Below are 18,303 nucleotides of genomic sequence, written 5' to 3'. Positions count from 1 at the left end.
CATACAAAGCATCCTAAGGAGTGAAGCAAGAAGAAGATCTAAATAGTGGGAAAGATGGGAAAATGAAGCCTTTGTTCCCTAAAGGACTTAATCTCTGTATTGGCAAGATGTCGTCTGCAGATTCTGTCATTATTATTATATTTATTGCTGGTATTTTACTTTTTCATTATTGCTGTGAATACTATCAAGTTAAAACTTTTTTACATTCAATTTCCGTATTTAGCCCTCTGGACCTGACTACTGTAACCATTTAAGGTCTCCGGTTGAAATTAAAGTTATATTATCTGAGCACTAACGGTTATAACTCTCAATGCATTTTTTTCAGACCAATATCATTACTGTTATAAACAGTATTATGATTACTATCTTTTATACTACTTCAGCTATTATTGTGGATAAGTGCCGATTATTCATTTTTTTATCATGTTGTCTCATGTATCTAGATTGTGTATGTTACTGTCTGTATTTTGTATATTCCATGCGTATGGCCCTGAAATAAAGAATATTATTATTATTTTTTTTTTTTTTTTTGCTCTATCACAGTCCTCCAATCGACTGGGTGGTAATTTATAGTGTGGGGTTCCGGGTTGCATCCTGCCTCCTTAGGAGTCCATCACTCTTCTTACTATGTGTGCCGTTCTAGATCACGCTCTTCTGCATAAGTCCTGGAGTTACTTCAGCCTCTAGTTTTTCTAGATTACTTTTCAAGGATCTTGGGATCGTGCCTAGTGTTCCTATGATTATGGGTATAATTTCCACTGGCATATCCCATATCCTTCTTATTTCTATTTTCAGATCTTGATACTTATCCATTTTTTCCCTCTCTTTCTCTTCAACTCTGGTGTCCCATGGTATTGCGACATCAATGAGTGATACTTCTTCTTGATTTTGTCAATCAACGTCACGTCTGGTCTATTTGCACGTATCACCCTATCTGTTCTGATACCATAGTCCCAGAGGATCTTTGCCTGATCGTTTTCTATCACTCCTTCAGGTTGGTGCTCGTACCACTTATTACTGCAAGGTAGCTGGTGTTTCTTGCACAGGCTCCAGTGGAGGGCTTTTGCAACTGAATCATGCCTCTTTTTGTACTGGTTCTGTGCAAGTGCCGGACGTTCGCTTGCTATGTGGTTTATGGTTTCATTTTTCGTATTGCACTTCCTACATATGGGAGAGATGTTATTTCCGTCTATCGTTCTTTGAACATATCTGGTACTTAGGGCCTGATCTTGTGCCGCTATTATCATTCCTTCAGTTTCCTTCTTTAGCTCTTCCCTCTGTAGCCATTGCCAATTGTCATCGCTGGCTAGTTCTTTAGTCTGTCTCATGTATTGTCCGTGCATTGGTTTGTTGTGCCAGTCCTCTGTTCTGTTTGCCATTCTCCTGTCTCTGTATATTTCTGGGTCTTCGTCTACTTTTATTAGTCATTCTTCCCATGCACTCTTTAGCCACTCTTCTTCACTGGTTTTCAGATATTGCCCCAGTGCTCTGTTCTCGATGTTGATGCAGTCCTCTATACTTAGTAGTCCTCTCCCTCCTTCCTTTCGTGTTATGTATAGTCTGTCCGTATTTGCTCTTGGGTTTAGTGCTTTGTGTATTGTCATATGTTTCCTGGTTTTCTGATCTATGCTGCGGAGTTCTGCCTTCGTCCATTCCACTATTCCTGCGCTGTATCTGATTACTGGCACTGCCTATGTGTTTATGGCTTTTATCATATTTCCGGCGTTGAGTTTTGACTTGAGTATCGCCTTGAGTCTCTGCATATATTCTTTCCTGATCGTGTCTTCCATCTTTGGTGTTTTATATCCCCTCCTTCCATTATTCCCAGGTATTTGTATCCTGTCTCATCTATGTGTTTGATGTTGCTCCCATCTGGTAGCTTTATCCCTTCAGTTCTTGTTACTTTGCCCTTTTGTATGTTGACTAAGGCGCATTTTTCTATTCCAAACTCCATCTTGATGTCCCCAGATACAATCCTTACAATCTGGATTAGGGTATCTATTTCCTTGATGCTCTTACCATACAGCTTGATGTTGTCCATGAACATCAGATGGTTAATTCTGTTGCCTCTTTTCTTGAGTTGGTACCCGGCATCCATCTTCTGTTGCACTTTGGTCATGGGAATCATGGCTACTACGAAGAGTAGTGGGGACAGTGAGTCGCCCTGGAAGATCCCTCTCCTGATATTAACCTCTGCTAGTCTTATTCCAGAGCTTGTAAGTATTGTATTCCAGTTGCGCATTGTATTTTTGAGGAAGCTGATGGTGTTTTTCTCTGCCCCATATATTTTCAGGCATTCTATTAGCCATGTGTGTGGTATCATGTCGAAGGCTTTCTTATAGTCTATCCATGCCATGCTTAGGTTGGTTTTCCTTCTCCTACTGTTCTTCATTACCATTTTGTCTATCAGGAGCTGGTCTTTTGTGCCCCTACACTTCCTTCTGCAGCCTTTCTGTTGGTGGGGGATGGTGTTTGTCTCCTCTAGGTAGTTGTATAGCCTTTCGCTGATGATACCTGTTAGTAACTTCCACATTATTATCATTATTATTTAAAAGAGTGGATGTATTGAAACACGCCACTTATTGTTTATATATTACAAACAGGTTGACAACAAGTTAGCGACCGTAAGTTGAAAGTAAGAAGCCTCTGGCAAAAGCTGGACGTTCTTAATTAAGAAGTGGTGGTCGAACTACCAATGAGTCGCCGATTTGTGTTCAACCTATTTGCGATGTGTGTGCGATATGTTAACTATGAGTTTATGACACGTTTGGCTTCCGTTTTCCCTTCCGAACCTTTGTGGCTCTCTCTCTCTCCTTCCGTTATTGGTTTCCGTTTCTTTTTTGTTTTTATTCTGTGAGATTTGACTTTTCTTCTTCTGTAGAGTAAAAGTGTCTATTCGTTTTGAGAGTCTAAGTCGCCCTTTGGAGCTTTTGAGAACCTGTACATTTCTTTTTCTGGTTTAGAGATTTCTGTCTCTTGATCCTGCCATGTTACAACAGCTCTCTCTCTCTCTCTCTCTCTCTCTCTCTTCTCTCTCTCTCTCTCTCTCTCTCTACACACACACACACACACACACACACACATATATATATATATATATATATAATATATATATTATATATATATATATATATAGATTATATATATATATATAATATATATATATATATATATATATATATATATATATATATATATATATGTATATATATAATGTTTGCGAACGTTCAGAATAAAAACCAAAAAGTAGTAGTATTATAAAGCCACGTAGTGTAGTTCACAATCCTAAGTTAAGGGGATTTGTTTAATCCTGTAGAGGCGGTGACGGCCGTCGATAATGGAAACAGCATCAGCTGGTCTTCGCCCGACGTGTACGGAGGTGGCGGCAGCACTTCGTTGGCAAGCGATGGCATGGCCCTGGGCGTCCCCGCGGGCGGCCTTGGGCGTCTGGAGTGTCTGGTGAAGGCGGCACCGCAGCCCACGTTTGTTTGGAGCGGGAGGGGCGGACTCATCCTCTTCAAGAGCGACAAATACTTCATCCACGAACCGCAGGTGAGCAGAACTCGTCGTTAGTTTTGTTGGCAAGGCCTGAAAACAAGAGCTGTTTTGGAATAGAAAGTCATTTAGAAGATAAAAGCTTTCCTCCCTTATTGGCAGCTTCCAGGTAGCGAAAGTAACGTGGAAGCTAATGTGAAACCTGGTGTGGAAGTCTAGGCTAGACCAGGCCTCGTCAGCAGCAGACATTGAGTCATTTTATTGTAGTTTAAATCGCCTGCAGAGGAGGACTCTTTGCCTTATATAGGGACCAAATGTGTCAGGATACAGACGTTCATTTTGATATATATACTTATCCGTATTATTCATATATCCATATATATATATATTATATATATATATATATATATATATATATATATATATTAGATTTTAGTCCTTATTGAGTATGCAACAGATATGGAGACTGACCGAATGGTACAGAAGCCTTGATCAGGAAGGGACAGATGTCTCAAGAATAAAAGGAGGCTACAGGCCTATTGCAGAGTGAGGAATGATTATGCAAACTCTAGGGGTTAGCTCAATAAATTATGTTGACGTAAACACTTATTGTAAGAGAATGGATAACACCTGATGGGTTAAAGGGGGACGTCAGCATCTCGTAACATAACGTAATTGACAAAGAATCAGATCGTGTAATGGGTTAATTGGCGACCCGAGGTGTCGGGGCACGTGGTATGAAGAAGACACAAAAAGGGGGTGGGGAGAACCCTGGAGTAACACGAGGAGAAAATCCAACCACCACAGCAACAGAATTAGCTTGTCTGTAAATGATAACGAGTTCGATTTGAGTTAGGGTGCTTGTAGCACCGGTGATGGGAGGTCGAGGGAAGGATATGTAAGTCACTGAATAATCGATCTCACGAACAGCAAGTATACTTTACTGACCACTTAAGGAGACAGGTTACGTTACTGAGTGATTACAAAGGAAAGAGATTATATTTACTGGTCATTCATTCAGGAAGACGTTACTTTACTGAACACTGGAACACATTGGTCAATGGCCAACAGCACTTTACAGTTTCTGATAAGATACGGGGGTCGCACATGAAAGGAAAAGGATCAAGTCAGAGATGGGAGACGGGTACGGACTGCTAAATGCCTTGCAAAATGCACATTACCTTCTGGTTGAAGAGGGGCAATCTTTCCTCAGGGCGCAGGAGACGGGGCCCATTATCTCGTAGTCACCACCAAAGTCACCTAGCTACAAAGTGGCCCGTCTCAAGAAGGTATGCTCTGTAGAGCAGTAAAAAGAGTTCTGAAGAGGACTTCCTCTTTTCCCGGCCTTATATGCGTTCGGGTGTGGTTTGCCAAAGTCGTGGCAGATCTACCCATCCTTCTTGCTGACGTCACAAGATCATAGCACGTGACCTGGAAATGGCGGCCTCTGCGGACTCCCGTTTCCCCTGGCAGTCTGCCAGAGCAAGGCACGCCAGTACAGACCCCAAAAAGGTGAAGGTCCTGACCCGTTTTACAAAGAATTACAAGGATTAGGATGTCTCAAAGACTTTTTAGTCCATCTGAAGAGACATCGTGTGCTCACTTATCTCTAAGAGTAGGTTTTACTGTTCATTCACAGTGTCCTCCTAATGATATTGTCTAGCTTTCTTTTGAAGTCTTCCACACTTCTGCTGTTTACAGCTTCTGGTGGCAGTTTATTCTGTGTTATATATCTTGTATGTGAAGAAGTTTCCACAATCGGATGCGTTGTACCTCTTTGGTTCTAGTTTCCATCCATTATTTTTTCTGGTTTTCATTTAATATGAAGAGGTTACTGTCTACTTTTGTTATGCCTTTCAGCGTTTTGAATGTCTCTATTTGTTATCCCCGCAGTCATCGTGTTTCTAAGTCATACATGTTCAGGCTCTTTAGTCGTATTTGCCTGATGGATGGAATTAACTATGTGGCTCTTTCTAGTGCTCCTTCTAGTCTATTGATGTCCTTTCTTGGTGTTGGTGACCAAAACTACTGCATATTCAAGATGTGGTCTAACTGTTTATTTGTAGAGCTGTCACACCGTTTCCTTGTTTCTGTGTTTGAACTGCCTTCTTATCTGTCCCACTAGTTTCTGTGCCCTCTGTCAGCTTTTATGCAGTTTTGTGGATTTTAAGTCTTGATAATAATGTCTACAAGGTCTTGTCATTCCCATACAGCATGTACTAGTTGGCATAAGGGTTCATATTTATAACACTATCCAGGTTAAAAGGCATCTGCCATCCTTTTTACCACTATCCTATTTTTCTTGAATCATTTCTTAAACTTTCCACTGTATCTGGGTCTGCTGCATTTACACCTAGTTTGGTGTCATCTGCAAATTTGGCTATCCTGCTAGTTAAGCCTACATCAATGTCATTAATGTAAATCAAAAGCAAGAGAAGGCCAAGGTCAGAACCCTGAGGAACTCCACTTGTCGCATTTGCCCATTCTGATTCTTTGCCATTTGCTATGACTCTCTTGTTTTCTATTAGTTAGCCAGTCTTTTACCCAGTCTGATATTTCTCCTACAATTCCTAAACCACTAACTTTCTTCATTAGTTTCTTGTGTGGAACTTTGTCAAAGGCCTTTTGGAAATCTAAGGAGAGTATATCTATTGCTCTACTAATGTCGTAAATACCAAGCATGTTATGGAAAAACTCCAAGAGGATCTGTTTTGTCTGAAACCGTGTTGGCTGTTTAACAGCAAGTTGTTTCTGTCAATGTGATCCACAATTTGATCCGCAATTATGGACTCAAAAATCTTAGAGACTGGAGTTAGACAGATTGCTCGATCATTTCGTGGCTCTTCTCTTGGACCTTTTTTTGTAAACTGGGGCCATATTACCTTGGCGCCTTTCGTTGTTTTGAAATTATTATTTATTTATTTATTTATTTATTTATTTATTAGAGTTAGATAGGTGTTCCTCATTTCTCTTTTAACTAATTTCTCTTGGATGAATCCCATCCGAGTCAGGAGATTTGAACTTGTATAGTTTTCTATTTTGTTTTTAATGTCCTCTTCTGTAAATATTATTTTGTCCAACGCTTCTGCCCCTTCATATTTAATAGCTGGTTCAGGAATTGAGGTCGTGTCTTCAATTGTGAAAACACTTGTAAAAAACTTATTCAACAACTGCTTTTTCCAAGTCTGAGTTCACCAGGTTTCCTTTATTGTCCCTAAGGGGACCTAAGCTGTTTCTTTATTGGTTCCCTACTATTAACAGGCGCAAAGATTTCTTTTGGGTTTTCCTTACAAACTGATGCAACACTCTTATCCTCATTAATCTTTGCATTTCTTACTCATTTGTCCATCATTTCACAGAGTTCTGTATGCCTTCTTGCTTCTTCTGGTGTTGGGTGTGGGTTCATTGATTTGTGCAACCTTTCTCTCTCTCTTGTTTTTAGTTTCTCTCTTGAACCACTTAGGCTGAGGGCTGACATTTGTTAGTATTTGCTTTTATGGTAGACATGTAGAGCCTTTTTCTAAGCCAATGAGGAAGGACTGCTACATAAGAGAAGCAATTCAGAATGTATATGGTTGGGGGACAGTGCAAGCAAACATCCAAAACTATTCGGAATGAAAATCCCGCATCTGACAGGCGTTAGGACAAGAAAGAGCGAAATACTCACCTGTACTAAAGTCAGTCAGGTACTTTTTCCACCCATACACATCCAACTTTCCTTTGAATTTCAACATTTTACATATTTCTTTTGAAATTATAGGATCAAGGTTAATGTGTATATATACATACATACATACACACACACACACACACACACACACACACACACACATATATATATATATATATATTTTTTTTTTTTTTTTTTTTTTTTTTTTTTTCCAATATAGTCTCAAGGTTATACATGACTTGACTGACACTCATGTTAATTAAGACAGGGGCTTTCTTTTATAAAGCTAGATTCAATAATATTCCTTACCAGTGCATTATTAGAATAATAATAGATAATCTTTTTTTCTCTCCTTCTCTGCCCTGTTAATTGTATGAATGACCTCACTAACATGTATTCAAATTCCACTGATCACTTTTACTTATTTGCGAACGTTGAGGGGCACAAGAGGCTCTTTTGAATTAGAACTGAAAAAGGGAGTGAAAATGGTGTATCGAACGAGGGCCAGGATGAATAAGCTCTGGAAATGAAACAGAATGAAACTGCACATGACAGTAAGAATGCACAACACATGACTCTAGTTCCAATCGCGTTGCCATGGAAGTAAACCATGCTATGAAGATGGAATGAGATCTGTCGATGATAGCAAAAGGGTTAAAGAAGAATAACGGATGAAAGGACAGAGGGAGAGATGATACTTTTAAGGGAGACTATAGTAGTGCCACAGGCAGAGAGATGCTGCAGAAGGGGAGGTGCGTTGGACTCCAACTTCACACATCCTGCTAAGAATAGGACGTGATAGTATCAGATGGGCTACTGTGGGCACAAGAGGAGTATCCCCCCGCAGGGAAGTAGTGCCTTCAGTCCACCTCAAGCGTTGCACTGTAAGCATTACTTGAGGTTCTTGGCAGCGTCCCTTCGGCCCCTAGCTGCAGCCTGTCTCATTTTTATAGTGGTACCTCCCCGTTCTTATTTTCCTTCTTCCGTCTGACTTTCCACCCTCTCTAACAATTGTTTCATAGTGCTTCTTCAACTAGTTTGAGGTTTTCCTCCTGTCACACCTTTCAAACCTTCTTAGTGGTGAATGGTCTGATAGGTGCCAGCGCTTTGCCTTTGGCCTCAATGCTATGTTCTGTTATGTTCTCCCAGAAGAGTAACAAAAGGCCCAGACCTTTATTGATGAAAGTGGAATGAGAGTCTGGAGATTTGTGGATGACAAAGCACAAGGAAAGACACGAGTGCTGACATTCCACGGAGGTCCTGCGTGGCGTGACATTGGAAACGAACAGGAGGATAATGATGATAATATACAACGTTAATAATAATAATAATTGAAAAAACCTCATAGTAGCACGAGTCTTCAAATAGGGAAAGAAATCCACAGTTATGTAAATGTACATATATTTCAATTTAAAAACAGCAAAGATAGCTTTCGGGAATCTGTTCGGTTCCCCTTATCAATCTCAAGGGGATTGATAGGGGGAACCAAACAGATTCCCGAAAGCTATCTTTGCTGTTTTTAAATTAAAATATATGTGCATTTACATAACTGTGGATTTGTTTCTCCAATAATAATAATAATAATAATAATAATACTATTTAGTCTAGCAATGAGCATTATCAATGAACTATATCTTCTTGCGGCCGTTTCCTCTTCATTGACCCAACCCTCCCTCATTGGCTGCACCGAAACCCATCATCACCTGGATCATTTATTGAACGTTGGAATACATTGAGACCTCTCTTCTACCCTGGGGTCTTCACCAGGCCTGGAAATTCGTACGCTTCCTCGCGAATATCGCTCACGCATTTTCCCCCGTGCCAAGACGAGGCTTCGGGTTTTATGATTTATATAAAAAGATGACGTCTATTATTGATCGCGTATGTAGCTTCGCAAAGAGCACCGACAGATGGGCGCGAGTTCACACGCGATTGCGAAAATTTGGGTATTCCCTGGGTAGGGACTCCCAAGGCTTTGTGGGGGTCATTAGTAAGGCCTAATATTTTTGGGGGTCATTATCTCTATGATATTTACAAGTCTTTCGTTTATGTTTTGACGGTCATCGCCAACGGAGCTGTACTAAACAGACCGCAAAGACGGGTGGATACCGGTTAGAATCCCTGGAGGTCCCTGTCTGGGAAAGATCCGAAACCTTTACATTCTGTAAGTAAAGAATAATATTTTGACTGCTTCCACGAGCCACGGCAACAACAGCATTATAAATTGTGCAAAACAACTAAGCTATTGTACTGATGCGGCATCTAAAGTACAACTGTCCTCGGCAGTATTTATAGCCTGATTTCCTCGGCACTAAAATGCAGTGCGAAAGTCGACACACTATAATTGATAAGGTAGCAACAAGCTCGTAAATAGGCGAGTCATTCTAGGAACATCATCAACATTTATTATTATTATAATTATTATCATCATTAACCCTATTCATATGAAACAATCTCAACAACAGGGGCCATTGACTTAGATTCAATTCAAGCCTCCAAATAGTATTATTATTATTATATTATTATTATTATCTTTTTTTTTTTTTTTTTTTTTTTTTTTTTTTTTTTTTTTTTTTGCTCTATTACAGTCCTCCAATTCGACTGGGTGGTATTTACAGTGTGGGGTTCCGGGTTGCATCCTGCCTCCTTAGGAGTCCGTCACTTTTCTTACTATGTGTGCCGTTTCTAGGATCACACTCTTCTGCATGAGTCCTGGAGCTACTTCAGCCTCTAGTTTTTCTAAATTCCTTTTCAGGGATCTTGGGATCGTGCCTAGTGCTCCTATGATTATGGGTACGATTTCCACTGGCATATCCCATATTCTTCTTATTTCTATTTTCAGATCTTGATACTTATCCATTTTTCCCCTCTCTTTCTCTTCAACTCGGGTGTCCCATGGTATTGCGACATCAATGAGTGATACTTTCTTCTTGACTTTGTCAATCAACGTCACGTCTGGTCTATTTGCACGTATCACCCTATCTGTTCTGATACCATAGTCCCAGAAGATCTTTGCCTGATCGTTTTCTATCACTCCTCCAGGTTGGTGCTCGTACCACTTATTACTGCAAGGTAGCTGGTGTTTCTTGCACAGGCTCCAGTGGAGGGCTTTTGCCACTGAATCATGCCTCTTTTTGTACTGGTTCTGTGCAAGTGCCGAACATTCGCTTGCTATGTGGTTTATGGTTTCATTTTTCGTATTGCACTTCCTACATATGGGAGAGATGTCATTTCCATCTATCGTTCTTTGAACATACCTGGTTCTTAGGGCCTGATCTTGTGCAGCTGTTATCATTCCTTCAGTTTCCTTCTTGAGCTCTCCCCTCTGTAGCCATTGCCATGTGTCATCGCTGGCTAGTTCTTTAGTCTGTCTCATGTATTGTCCGTGCATTGGTTTGTTGTGCCAGTCCTCTATTCTGTTTGTCATTCTCCTGTCTCTGTATATTTCTGGGTCTTCGTCTACTTTTATCCATCCTCCTTCCCATGCACTCTTGAGCCACTCGTCTTCACTGGTTTTCAGATATTGCCCCAGTGCTCTGTTCTCGATGTTGACGCAGTCCTCTATACTTAGTAGTCCTCTTCCTCCTTCCTTTCGTGTTATGTATAGTCTGTCCGTATTTGCTCTTGGATGTAGTGCTTTGTGTATTGTCATATGTTTCCTGGTTTTCTGGTCTATGCTGCGGAGTTCTGCCTTCGTCCATTCCACTATTCCTGCGCCGTATCTGATTACTGGCGCTGCCCATGTGTTTATGGCTTTTATCATATATCCGGCGTTGAGTTTTGCATATATTCTTTCCTGATCGTGTCCTTCATCTCTTTGTGTTTTATTATTATTATTATTATTATTATTATTTATTATTATTATTATTACTATTGTTGTCGTTGTTGTTGTTTTTGTTGTTGTAAAGGGTCCACAATAATATAATTATTAAGAGTTCGTGTAAATTTTTATAAAAAAAAAACTCTACAAAAGCCTACGAACCATTCTCTGGGTTCATCTTCAGTCCAAATGAGTCATTTAACTTACAATGTACTGAGGTAAACATAAGAATCAAAATAGTGTCACTGAAGGTCGTTGACACCGAAAGTTAGCTCGCAAACAGACGAGGTGATTAAGAAGAAAGAGAGCAGTTACTCAGACTAGGTGATTTTCTCTCCTCTGTTGAAAGCAGGGGGTCCTCCCTCCTAGTGATAAGTGAGCACGCGATGTCTCCTCGTATGGACTAACAAGTCTTTGAGACATCCTAATCCTTGTAACTCCGGAGGAGACGTACATTGGGCACCGTAGCCAGACTCCCCTGGGGCGGTGGTTACCTTGACAGTGAGAGGCAAGGCAGAAGCGGCATCAGGAGAGGGGAAAACAGTCTGTCGTTGTATGTTCAAATCTTTTAAAAACTCACTGAAAATATAAACATTAACAAAAAAGGTCTTCGTTGACAAAAGACTTGTTGCCTTTTGAATGCCTCTCCCAAGCTTCTAGCAGCTTCGTCAACTAGTCAGTCGCCTGACATTCACATTGCTGCTTTGACAGATCATACTAGCCTCGTGCCTCGTTCCAATTTGGTCTATGACGTCACTGAATGCATGTGCTACAATTGCAGCCAGGAGAGGAAATCGCCTAGTTAGAATAACTGACCTCTTTCTTCTTCATCCTCTCCTCTGCTTGTGAGCTAACACCGGTGTCAACAATCTTCAGTGACTGTATTTTGAATCTAATGTTTACCTCAGTACATTGTAAGTTAAATGACTCATTTGGACTGCAGATGAACCCAGAGAAGGTTTCTTAAGTTTTTGTCAAGTTTTCATTACGTTTGACACGAAATTTTAACAATTATATTATTGTGGACCCTTTAGAACATTTTATGAACTCTCGTGAGAGAGAGCTTTCCCCAACAAAAGAAAAAGAATTATTGAAATTTAATAATCAGATGAGGCCTATTCATGTATAACAAGAAGTCCAGCAAAGGGGCCATAGAGTTGAAATTCAAGAACCTTCCAAAGAATATAGAGGCATTCATTGGAAGGAAGTACCAGAAGGTAAAAAGGGAAATACAAAAAGAGGAGATCAGATATTAGAAAAAAGGTAAACTAATTTGATAAGTGAATAAAAATGTAAGTAAAGAATTCAAATAAAAGTTGAAATGTATTAGGGAAGTAGTGCATTGCAGCTTTACTTGAACTTCTGAAATGCCATTAGCACAACAATTATTAAATATTATATTATTATTAATATTATTATCTATGCAGAGCTCAAAAGTGACACATAATAAACAGCCAGTTGTCATATCAGTCGACAATGAATGGCGTTTATCACCTGAACCGAATGACTCACAAACCCTCTCTCTCTCTCTCTCTCTCTCTTCTCTCTCTCTCTCTCTGAACAGCTGGTGGACGGGCTGGTCACGTGGAGGTCAGTGCTGGAGATCCGGAGAGTGACCCAGGAAGACTTCGCGCAGTACAAATGCTCCGCCTCCAACAAGCTCGGCTCCCAAACCATTCCGTTGTCGCTGACGACGCCCTCCCACCCCCAGCAGCCGAGCAATTTGAACGTAAGTCGAGATGTCCGATTCTTTATTGCCAGTTTTGACCTTCGATTTCTCTCATTTTCTGTCGTCATGTCAAGTTTCATCCTTCTCCTCCTTACGATCTCTTCTCTCTACAAATCTCTCCGGAAGGATCTTTCGACTGTACCTCATTTCGCACTATCTTTCCTGAACCCTCTCCTGACAGTTGTTTCAGAATGCTTCAACTACTTCGGGGAGTTCCCCCCTTTTACACCTTTTATGTCATTTGTCCTCCAAGTTTCCATTTCAGCTCTGAAAGACCTCGCAGGTCCCAGCACTTGGTGGGCGGGGGCCTTAATTATAGCGTTTGTTCTGTCTCCTCATTGAGTTGTACAAAAGATTCCCATTTATTTTTCCCAGCAACAGATTTCGTGACATATTCTGTGACATTTTTCCTTCCATCGACAACAGTTCTCACGTTTCCCTTCGTTCGTCATTCAGAAATGCCTCGATTGATCTTTCCTCTCCCAACCGCAGCCAAACTCTCCCTCTGCGGGGAGGAGCAGCGGTGCCTTTGGGCATCTTGCAAGTTGCCTCGACATTGCTGCTTGACGTACAACTGACGACTTTTGTGTATTTAAGTTTTATAGTAAATTAGAAATACTGCAATAAATTATATATAAAATGTATATGCATGCAGATACACTCACACACATACACACAAACTATGCGTATATGATTATTTTGATAGTAGACATTTTTAGGTGATGTTATATACTAGTTAAACTTAAAGTTCATTCCATTTCTTAATTCCAGTCTGCTTTAAAAAAAAACAGTTGAAAATATTACCGAGGTTAATGTTGATGAGGATGTTAGACAAGTTATTCATAGCAAAGTAATCCGGAAGTAGTTCCCTTCATTGAGTGATTTGCAGTGCGGACTGTCTGTCTGGAGAGCTCAGAATTCAGGAAATTTCCTTGGACGCCTCTGAGACCTGACCTTCATTCGATAGATAAGCTGGGCGATGCGGTTGTGTTGGTACCTTGTATAGCTCGGATGCTGCGTCTCTCTTGACGATTGTTGTTCGCTATTTGTCCTGGAGGACTTGGTAATAGTTGCTGACGAAGGTGTTTTTGAACCTCCTTTACCTATGAATGCATTTTGCGATCTTATGGACGCGTCAGTTGGTGGTGCTGTCTTTGAATTGGAAGGAAACCTCTTGCAGCAAAAGGCGGAGTTTCCACCTCCAGCACGAGCTCATTCATGGCCGGAACTTTTAGGGATATTGTTCATATGTGGAAAAATAACCTGATGATATGTGGCCTTTTTTATGAAGATGGAGAGTGTTTCAACTAATGTTTGTCCCTTTGGAATATTTATGTTCCATGCGTCAAAGGAATTCAGTCATGAATGACTTTTTCCAGATCTTTTAGTCCATAGAGACGAAGTTAATACCTAATGCTTTTCAATTTGAAGTCTCTTCTTAATTTGTATGTAAAATTGTTCGCCATTTTGCAGGCGTGAGGAAACACTCTGACTGTATATAGTAGATGTCGCCTTGTTCATTCCTTACTGTCAAATGCTACTTTTTCGCTCGCAAGAGTTCTTGGCCTGTCAGGGATTGTGTCAGTAAATCAGAATACACCTTGACTCTGTCTCTTTCCCGGTGCTTCTTATAGTATATCCTGATTAATAGAACAAGACGAATACATACCATTGATTGTTTTCCAGTTCCCTCAGACTACTGACTGGGGGAAGAATCAGCGAAGACCGCTCCTGCGAAAGACGTGGGTGCTGTTGCTTCCTACGCCTCTGTTGGGAATGAATACGTACATACGTTACTGTAAACTTTGACGTCATGAATAGACTCGTAAGAGTTAGTGTGTTTGGTTTCTGTAAAAGAAAACTCTTGTGCCGCTTTGTCTGTCCGTCCGCCCTCAAAGCTTCAAAACTACAGAGGCTAGAGGGCTGCAAATTGGTACATTGATCATCCACCCATCAATCATCAAACATACCACATTGCAGCCCTCTAGCCTCAGTAGTTTTTATTTGATTTCAGGTTAAAGTTAGCCATAATCTTAGTTCTGGCACCGTTACATGTATACCAACAGCATAGGCCACCACCGGACCGTGGCGGCTAAGAATTTTATGGGCCGTGGCTGAGACCACCACCGGACAGAAAACTCTTTTGCACCAAAGAAACTCGGGCACATTTTTTGCTTGTTGTTCATGTGAAGGGAAATTGTAAAGCCTTATTCACTTCATCTCTGTGGACTAAAAGATCTAAAAAAAAAAAAGTTTTTTTATGATCGAATTCTTTTTCAACCGATAACTTGATACAAGGAACTTAATTATTCCAGAGGTGAACATTTGTTGAAACATTCTTCATTTCCACGAAGTTTGAATACAAATATCATCATCACATCGTCGTCATCCTTAAAAAGGCAAAATATTCCCCTTTTTTGAAAGGTCAAATGAACAAGATTCATTCTGTGATCTGGGAAATAATGCAGTTCTGTAGCTCTCCTTGCCTGGGGTCAGTTGCAAGTTTTAGCTACAAGTTTAAAATACGCAGAAACCTACAGACAACAATCTTTTATTTAACCATAACTCCTCACACAGTAGATGTACAACTTTTAGTATTAAGATCAATGTTTCTTAGAGTTCTTAGTATCTGCAGTCCGGAATTTATCAGAGGAACGAGAATTTAATATCAAATTGGTATTGAAAATTATTTTAAACTGGAAGATATTGATTATTGTCTAACATCAGCAAGAAAAACATTTTATTCATATGAGGAGAAAAACTGAAAACTGGATTTTATATCTTTCCCATATCATCCCACATTAGAGTTTGTAGTCTACCCCCTGAGGTTACTTGGTTTTAGTGCAACTTTTTCATATCCTAACACCATTGGAAAAACTAATTCATAATAGTCCGGAAAACAATGAAGGCGTCGTTTATAAGATACCATGTAAGTTCGGTAGTTTTTATACAGGAAAATCTGGGAAGACACTCGAAAAACGCACTTTAAATCATAAATGTAATATACGAACAGGTAATACAAGCAATGCTTTGTGTGTTCACAGTAGTATGTGTAATTCATCAATTGACAGGCGCAAGTCAAAGATTTTATTTAAGAACAGGTTTTATTGAAAGCAATTTGATAGAGACAGCTTGCATTGTTCACAGCAAAGGAAAAAATTCTAATTTATCGCCTGGTTTGCATAAACCTTTTATTGTACATGTCATGAGACGTCAGTACAAATTGGATAATGCCATCCATTAACTTTCATATAGTATACGCTTGTTATGTACTTAGTGTTATGCTGTTTTAAATGGACTTATTACCTCATTTGGTATTTTGGTATTTTTCATTTGTTCAACTTCTATTCTTGTTTGAATGTTGTTTTACTGCTGAATGGTTTGTAGCTCAAACAACTAGTTTTTGGTACTGATATTCCATATGTCTGAGATTTTAGGCCTTTCTTGGCTACATACATTGTAACCTTATCTCTTTCCTTAATGAAGGCTCCAAGAAGGTCCATTGGATGGCGAAACTGTTGGGCATTTTCTAAGAAAAATACTTTTCATTTTCTTATGTGGAATCAAATTGAACATATATTATACATACACACATATATATGTGTATGTGTGTGTGTATATAGTATGTATATGTATGTACATAAACACTTATCCATGTTGAACAGCCTTTAAAAATCTCCTCCCGTTGTCTGTCGTTGGTGACGAGGAGGCATCTGGCAGCGTCCGAATATGATGGATGAGGGAGTCAGGCGTCCCGACGGTATTCCCGTTAAATATGCAAAACTAATTAAAACTATCTATGAAGGAACCAGGTGCAGAGTTAATGTTGATCGCGTATTGCCAAGTGAATTTGCAGTAAATTAAGAAGTGCTGAAGGGAATTGCTGTAGCCTTGACTGTTGGTCTTTCTCCTTCATTGCTTCTTGGAAAACTGGTTAGGAATTGAAGACAAAGTTTAGATGCAGGAATTGGATAGAATTAGATTATTATTATTATTATTTCAATAGATGAAACCTATCCACATGGAACAAGCCCACCAAAGGGGCCACTGACTTGAAATTCAAGCTTCCAAAGAATATTTGTTCCAACCTCCCATCGCAGACTCCACACTGCAGAAGTAACTGATTTTTCATCGGCCTGGGGGAGACGCGAACCTTCGACATTTGATTGGCATTCCACGACACTAACCACTCTACCAGCGGACTAGCAGTGTAGGTAGGTGTCGTTTTATTCAGGAAAACACCACAAAATATAAGAGGCTTTCTTGAGAGACACAATAGTGACAGAGAGAAGATCCGCCAAGGGATGGATGAAGCAGCACAAGATGTGGAAGGGTCGAACGGAGTAGAATCCTCCAGATGTTTAGAAACGGTGATACCCAATAAAGTATCCCTCGACCGGGATTCTTGGGAAAACCGAGAAAGGCAACTTGGAAATTAGCAGACTGATCTAGATTGAAACTGCAGACTGAAGTAATATTTCACACCAGTCTCGTGCGATCTCTTTTTCGAAATGAACATGAATCATGTCATGACAGTGAATATATCCAAAAGATTCTGCAGATGTGAAATAAAGCTTTCATAAGAATATTAGGAGTCAAAAGGCACGAAAGTTAGATGTACCAGGAAGGAGATGACGGAAGTTTCCTTTGTAGATGGAGGGGTCTTGGAGATGTCCTCGCACCACCGCGGGGAGAAGAGGACACGATAATGCCAGTTGGGTTTCTCTGGGCAACAGCAGAAGAGTTGAAAGAGCTATTTATAGCTCTCTGGATGACAACTGAGGGACCGGTGCTCGAGATGAGTCATTGAGAAAACGACAACACTGTCAAGCAATGGGTCGAATTTCAATGAGGTCCTTTATGCCGCTCGATGCTGGAAGTCCCTGCGATGATGATGTTACACCTGTCATATTCAATTCTGCTCTGGAGGGGCTGTACCCAAAGGGTTCATCGTTCTGGTTTCCCTGCAAGTCTCTAGGATGAAGACCGGTGCCTAATTTATTAACCCCATCAGGTGCTGGTACCCAGTTACAATGGGGGGGACTAGTGGAGTGGGTGGTAGGCGGGGAGCAAACCACGTGCCTGTTGTGAACCAGTGGGTCACAGAATAAAAGACGCAGATCGAAATATGCTTTCTAAAGTCAATGTCATCTAGGTCGTCGTTTGAATAAGCACTCTGAAGATCTGCTGATTGTAAGAAAGACGTTGGATGGAAAGACGTTGTCACTTCTGATAAACATTTTGATTTTAACAACGATCATTTGCTTTAAGGTTGAGATAAAATGCTTACTTTCCATTTTTACATACTTTTTCTCAGTAGAGCCCTTTAGTCATTTCTTTTTAAAATGTGTTTCTTTTAATTATTGTGCGGTAACTGAACGTCAAGTGCATTTAAACCCCGTTGTCAATTTGAATCATTTCCTGTGTTACTAAATGCTTCTGGATTTGCACTTGCTTCTTCTGGAGAAAAGCAGCCCTGGAATGTGATCAACTTCGCTGTTCAAGAATTTGTGTTCCTCCCCATTCTTGCATTTAGATGTTTGATATATATATATATATATATATATATATATATATATATATATATAT

The 18,303-nt window shown here is 40.1% G+C and overlaps 1 protein-coding gene across 1 annotated transcript in view; it reads left to right on the top strand.

Annotated features, from left to right (window-relative positions):
* The window catches only part of LOC135213209 (uncharacterized), a 106,025-nt gene that overhangs the window by 64,278 nt on the left and 23,444 nt on the right, over nucleotides 1-18,303 (top strand). Inside the window, exons 9-10 of the mRNA XM_064247190.1 lie at nucleotides 3,317-3,552; nucleotides 12,550-12,714. Of these exons, the coding sequence (XP_064103260.1) occupies nucleotides 3,317-3,552; nucleotides 12,550-12,714 (401 nt within the window). The remainder of the gene's footprint in view (nucleotides 1-3,316; nucleotides 3,553-12,549; nucleotides 12,715-18,303) is intronic.

The sequence above is a fragment of the Macrobrachium nipponense genome, chromosome 42 (assembly GCF_015104395.2).
Source record: "Macrobrachium nipponense isolate FS-2020 chromosome 42, ASM1510439v2, whole genome shotgun sequence".
In the NCBI taxonomy this organism is placed as follows: domain Eukaryota; kingdom Metazoa; phylum Arthropoda; class Malacostraca; order Decapoda; family Palaemonidae; genus Macrobrachium; species Macrobrachium nipponense.
Note: the sequence above shows the minus strand (reverse complement) of the source record. Positions and strands in the feature narration are given on the sequence as shown.